Source organism: Anas platyrhynchos, chromosome 2, assembly GCF_047663525.1.
Source record: "Anas platyrhynchos isolate ZD024472 breed Pekin duck chromosome 2, IASCAAS_PekinDuck_T2T, whole genome shotgun sequence".
Lineage (NCBI taxonomy): Eukaryota > Metazoa > Chordata > Aves > Anseriformes > Anatidae > Anas > Anas platyrhynchos.
Window position 1 is genome coordinate 32,654,298 of NC_092588.1, and position 6,816 is coordinate 32,661,113.

The 6,816-nt window shown below is 39.1% G+C and overlaps 1 protein-coding gene across 1 annotated transcript in view; it reads right to left on the reverse strand.

Moving 5' to 3' along the window:
• PI15 (peptidase inhibitor 15) overlaps nucleotides 1-5,911 on the reverse strand; it is a 30,953-nt gene extending 25,042 nt beyond the window's left edge. Inside the window, exons 1-2 of the mRNA XM_005027810.6 lie at nucleotides 5,684-5,911; nucleotides 4,786-5,123 (exon numbers count right to left, since the gene is read on the reverse strand). Of these exons, the coding sequence (XP_005027867.1) occupies nucleotides 4,786-5,058 (273 nt within the window). The 5' untranslated portion in view covers nucleotides 5,059-5,123; nucleotides 5,684-5,911. The remainder of the gene's footprint in view (nucleotides 1-4,785; nucleotides 5,124-5,683) is intronic.
• Nucleotides 5,912-6,816: the final 905 nt, after the last annotated feature.

Genomic DNA, 6,816 nt, shown 5'->3' on the forward strand with positions numbered 1-6,816 from the left:
TTAGGTTAGACATTTGGAAATCATTTCTATTCCTAAGGTAAAATATTTGCCAAGAGATGTGACTGAGACAGCATCACTATATGTGTTCAGGAGCAGACAAGATGAAAACCATATGTACTTAATGCAGAAGGAAGTCCTGCAACAGGGTGGGGATAAACTATATGAATTAAGAGATCCTATCCAACTCAATAGACATAAATCTTGAAGAAACTAGTCATGTAGTCCTTACAGGCATGGATGATTTCAGTGGGACAATGTAGATGAGCCAGGGCAAACAACTCAAGTACAAAATGTCCTCCAAGATTTAGACTGGTTTGTAAGAAACCAAACTGACAACAGCAAAAATAGGTAAACAAGTTGAGAAGTTTATTTATCAGAAATACTCTTGCATTGGAGTGAAAAACACACTAACTCACTTTTTCCATGTTCATATGAAAGGCTTTCAGGTATTAATAGGACTTTGGAAAATGTGAAGTAGTTAGAAAACATTTTATTTTTTGTTTTTCTTACCCAGAACCTGTAGCATATTCAAAAAACATTTTTAAGATCACCTTGACAGCAAGAAAATTTTATGAAGACTTTCACATTCAGGAACGAAACAGTATTGAAGTTATTTATATCTGTGACCACTAAGTAGACTATTTTCTTCCTTCTCTGAACTGACCTTGCATATTGCCTGCAGATCTTTGTGGACACAAAGCAGTCTCCATATTCATCACTTAGCAAAAGAAAGGCCACCCCTGGGCATTACAGAGTGAACAGATTTCCTTTGTGATTTTGCCTTAGCCCACACTATAGGAGTTTCTTTTGGAACACAATTACTTTTATTTTAGAGCAACTATTGATTTATTTTGTCCATATTATCACATTCCTTCGTATGGAATTCAGTAGAAGATGAGTTAGCTAAGATTCTCCATTCCTTTCAACTCCTCTGCCACCGGCTCATGAGAAACTCTCTTCTGTTGTGTTGCCATGAAGCTACTTCTGGCTATCCAAGCTAATTGATTTCATGCTAGTCTGGAAATCTGTTAGTACTTTGAGTCCTAAAAAGTGACACATTCACTGAAGGCCATGTTTCCCTAAATATAAAAGAACTTATGCAATCACTGAACAAAAAGGAATTGAAACTCTAGCAGACCGTCTTCCATACATTAATAGGCTCAAGTTTATCTAGAACATTTCTCTGCTCTTCAGGCAGCATTCCACAAACATCTAGCTTCATATTTTTGAGTGTATAATCTTGTCCCATCTTTTATACTTTTGACATGCTACTGCCAGTCTATTAATTACTGCGTTGATCAGTACTGGGCTCAGGACTCATCTTTGCAGAACCTCACATGACCCAGCCTCCACCAGATCAAAAGTATTATGTCATCCTTTATTCTGCAGGTATGGCATCAGTTTTTAGGGCACATGTGAAGGCTTCAGAATGACAGTTTTGGATGAAAAGGAATAAAGGATATAAAAAGACCCAAATTAAAAGCAGAGGACATTATTTCTACATTATAGGTTTGGAAGTTCTTGTTTTCTTTTTCATTTGCTTTCCTTTCCTCACTCACTAAGTCTAGACTTGTACTTGCAGAAAAACTTCAAATCAAAGGCATCAGCACTACCAGCACCAGGAAAAAGAAAAAAAAAAAAAAAAGGGGAAAGGGGAGTATGACTCATAGAGTGCTAACATCCCAAGAGAAAGATTACCCAAAGTCTTATTGACCCACAGTGCATAAAACATGCAGTTTCTTTCTCTATGGACTAACAATTGAACAATGCTTCCCATCATTGCTTTTGACACCCCATCTGTCTACTTACTTCAGAGACTGCATACAACAGCAGGATGGAGCAACACTAACTCCCACCTCTCCCAGAAGGAGGTAAAATGCTCCCCACTTCTCATATTGCAGTGTTCAGATGAACCTTCCTTGCCTATTGTGTGCATTGTTTGACATTTTTTGCGACCTCTCATCAAAAGTCCTAAGCACACAAAGTTTCAAGACAACAGGTACAGATTAAAGAACCAACCCACATTGCTAAACCCTAAGCTCTTACCAGTGAAGAAGAAAATAAAACAGATTTTTATAGAGGTAAGAATGTGACAGACATTCATGAAAAGAGATCCTAACAGAATTAGGAAAACAGAACAAAACACGATTTAGTAGGACTGTGGACAGAGAATAGAATTGAAAATATTTTTTTGTGTGTGTGTTTCTGAACTGCTTAGGCCATCTCTACTTCATGCGTAGGCCATCTCTACTTCATCACACTTACAAGAGGTTTCCACAATCTAATGCACCTATAGATACTTATATCAGAGAATCACATAATTGTCTAGGTTGGAAGAGACCTCAATATCATCGAGTCCAACCTCTGGCCTAACACTAACAAGTCCTCCACTAAACCATATCGCTAATGGGAAAAGGCCACTTTCATCACTATCACTGCACTTTTCCATAGTGTTCAGAACAGGAACACACACTCTGTAACAGTCTTTCAGCACTGTGCATATTGTCTGCTGGTAATGGTAATATGCTTGTTGTTTCTGGAAATGCATATTGAATGGCACAGTCTCATTTATATATAACAGCAGTAATCTTATGTTCACATAATACAAAGCAGATGCTGTGCCATACACATAATTAGACAGAGACTAAAGAATGAACTGATCAAGTTCACTTGGGCATTAATGATACATGGGTCCCCAGCTTTGGTAGGCTTACAACACCATGCCATCTTCTAGACCTTCCGACCAAAACCTTTCTGAAGCCTCAAAGTTAAGAAGTTAAATTGAGGTTGCTGTCACACCTATGTGTGATGTTGCTCACCGGGCTTTTTTTTTTTTTTTTTCTGTAACATTATATAAGTCAGACATGGATTGGTTAATTCTGAAATATAATTAGTAGCCAAGAGGTTACCTTCCACTTGGAGATTCAAGCTGGAGTTGCATTCTAGAGCATTACCTAAGTAAATTGATGTGGTGCTCTGAATTCTGCTGCATGAAAGAACAAACTATTTTCAAGCTGGGAAAACAAAGGTGAAAGAAAGCCTTAGACCTTGACCTTGTGACTATTGATGGGGCTGATGATGATAGAAACACAGGCACATCCCATGGCTGGGTGGTACTGGTAAAAGCAATAGTAAGAATAGCAAGGAAAAAAAGTAATGCATACGTTGTAAAGAGCATGGACCCAGTCTTGATTCTGTATCAAGTACCGCACACAGTACCTCACACAGTACCATTGCAGAGGAAAGCTGCAGCAGAACATACAACAAATATATGTGAAACCTTGGCAGTTTTAGCATGTGAGTGAAATAAATGTAGATTTAATCAAAGAAGATTTTCTCTATGAAGTATTTTTTTTACTGAACAGGCTAAGAACACTGCACTCACAAAACTTTTGGGAATACAACAGGGTGCTGGCTTCACTTAAGCAAACTGCAGGAGCACATTTCTAAAACACACAAGCCAAGGAAAGACATGGTAGGCTGCCATTCCCTCAGACATTACAACAAAGTTTATTTATGCAGAATCAAAGGAAACGTCAGTGGAGAGCTCAGCAATAAAAATGATGACTGAGCTTGACTTCTGACCTCTCTATTTTTCTGTCTCTGACCTTTCCACTTCACAAACTTCAAACTCAGACTATGGTATGGCTATAGGACTTCATCCTGCAATGTTTTGAATGCATTCAGCATTTTGAGGTGTTGTTGGGATGTGCTAAGAAATTAAATGATCAAATCCAGATTTAGGTAACATCTGTGATAGAGAGATGTCCAAACCGTTAGTCATTAGCTGCTAAAAAGGAGAAGTTATTACTATTATCCCATTTTTATGTCATGCTGATGGTGTTGTGTTTTCTCAAAACTGTTAACTGTCATCATCTGAGATGCTTTGTGACTTTAAGCAGATATTATGATGCTGACACAACTTGTCTTAGCTGTGAAAGTAAAATATTTTTTGCTTGGCCAACCTACATTTAACATTAGAGCTTCACATGCACGCATTCAAAGTTGGAACACGAAACAGCAAACATGCTGCTTTAGCTATAAGTGCCAAGTATGAAATCATGGAGAATGAGTAACTTGTATCATACCTGCAGGAACACACAATTCACATAAGGAGTATTTGCCAATAAGGTGAAAAGGTGTCTGCTACAAACATAACATTCAAACACATTGCAATCCTGCATAATAGAAAAGCATCTAAAATAAGCATTGTATTTGATGGAGAAAAAATAAGAATATTAGGTGAACAATATGCAGTAAGTAAAAACCATGAGCATGATACACACAGTGCATCAAATGAATTGCTTTACAAATGCAGTTTTACCATATTGTGTCTGAAAGTACTATTTGTGAAATAAATTAGAAATATTAACTATATTTTTTGGCATACAACAGGACAATGACTTTCAATGTACTCCACAAAAACAATGGGACTGCTAATGGTTAGCACTTTAGGCACATGTGATCACATGTTATGATCATGTACACTATGATCCTATGCCACTTCAGGCCAACTAGCAGTTAAATCACAACTTCATTACTTGGGGTCCCAGCAGTTTCACTTGAACTACTCATGGAATTGGCAAATCAACAGGGCTCGTAAAAGGTTCAGAGTTTGGTATTTAGATATTTTAGTACAACTCTAAAAGATGCAAAAAAATAATGTTTTATTAAGCAATAAGAGTTAAAAATATTTTGTCTGCCTAATTAAATCCCCACAACTTAAGAAAACAAAATCACAGGCTTACAGTTTGTTTTACTATGAGGTAAATGAAGTTCACTTACCATATATTCCATGTTGGAAGCAGGTGGGAAGACTTTGCCTCTGACTTGATTATGATAATCAAGAATGGCAATCATGTCATTCTGTGAAATGTAGCGCTTCCGCCTGGCTTTGGGAATTTTTGCAGAGTCCAGATGAGCTGCCAAAGCCGTCTCAATGTCAGTGAAATTATTGTTTGACAGGAGTAGGTCAGTGGAGTTGGGTAACACTAATGCACTTGTTTCACAGAGAATGGAAAATAAGAAAGCACAACTGATTGCAGTGATTGCTGTCATTTTGGGACCAGAGGAGAAAGGACACAGAGGTACTCTGCTTTAAGTCAGGGCAGTAGGGAACAGATCTGTAGAAGAGAAGATGTCAAAGATGTGATTCTGAACATCCGGTTAGCAAGACAAAGTGAATTGACAGGCTGTGGTCTGAAAAATGATTCTGTCAGCTCAATTACAAAAACAATCCAGTCAGAACACATATTTCTGAGCAATTTTCACTTACCATATTATCATTAAATGATAATATCTTCTTACTATGAACACAGCAGATGAAATATCATTATACCCTGAATTACATGATCAGAGCTAGTAGTGCTCCTGAAAGAGTGACAGTGGTAGCACACCAGCTCAGTCCATAAACCACACTATATATCTTAAATTTGGAGACTGCAAGAAACCTCACAGAATGTTATGCTCTGAAAACAAAAAAAAAAATACATCCCAGGTTATGCCTGTCCTTTATGCATGGGTTGTTTTGACATCCTGTGGCACAGATAAACTAGTAGTCAAAAGAACACATATAAAGCATGAAAACATCTTAGAAATAGCATTCAGATCATAACTACAGCAAAATGTGATGAGCATTGTTAAAAGTGCATGCAAAGCAAGCTTATTGAGCTAAATGGCTTACCTCTGGATAATATCAAAAAAGAATACAGTCTATTGTTCTCCCAGTATATATAGCACTCTCCTATGTGGTGATATGAACCTTTGTGAAGGAATGTCTCTTATTACAAACCCCCAAAGAACAAAACTCTGCTGGTTGTGAAGCTTTCTGGCCACAGGAGCTGCTAACAGCTTTTATATGTTACAGTCTGCATGATCCAGAACAGGCAGTTTCTCTAAAGGTCTCCGCTCAGCCAGAAGGAGAGGGGAGGAGCTCTGCAAAGCACACACACAGTGATTGGGTGGCATCTCTGTGGCGGAGGTGGTTTGGATATTCAGTCACACCCCCCGTTCCTATAGTACAAAAAGGCAACATGCAAGACTCCCTTTTATTTCCGGTACTTCCTACGTTTATTTTCATTATTGTTATTATTTTCCTCCACGTTTGTTCTTCCTCATTTCAGCAACATCATGCTGGCTTGGTGAATGCTATTTTCTTCTTCTTTTTGAACACAAAAGGAGCAGCCTGCAGCTCAAAGTGCACTCTTGTCCTGGTTGTGGGAAACAGAGCCAATGCCACATTGCCTGGCACGACATGGCTCAGCCCCAGCTCAGACTGTGATGCACTGGGAGGTGTCTGGGCATGCCTACAGCTGCCAGGGCAAGCGTCATTGATGCTGTTCATCTCTGGGCACCGGAGATGCTCAGAACATGAAGAATTGCTCCTCACTGGTCCCACTTCCTCACTCAGAGGTGCACGCACACACTAGGTGCAGCACAAACCTTTAGGAAGGTTGTGCCTGGCAAATATCTGTTACCTGCCTGCCTGTGGGAAATGACAGCTGCAGCAGGACCAAAAGCTGTCTCCAGTGCCTACGAGACATCTGTTTCACATTAGCTAGCATATAGCAGGAATTATTTAGGCACAGAATGGTCCAGCCACTCACACAATGGAGCTCAGGGCGTAGCGCTGAGGCCATGAGAAAAGCTAGCAGAGCAAAGCTGTGGCAGGCAACAGTTGTATATTGGGGACAGGGAATAGGAGCACCACAATGTCAGGTTGATCGACCCCCAGAGCCAGGTAACCTGGGACAACCTGTAAAAATGAGACCTTTAAAAATGTAGGAATAACATCATGCAGTGTCATGCAGGAGCAGT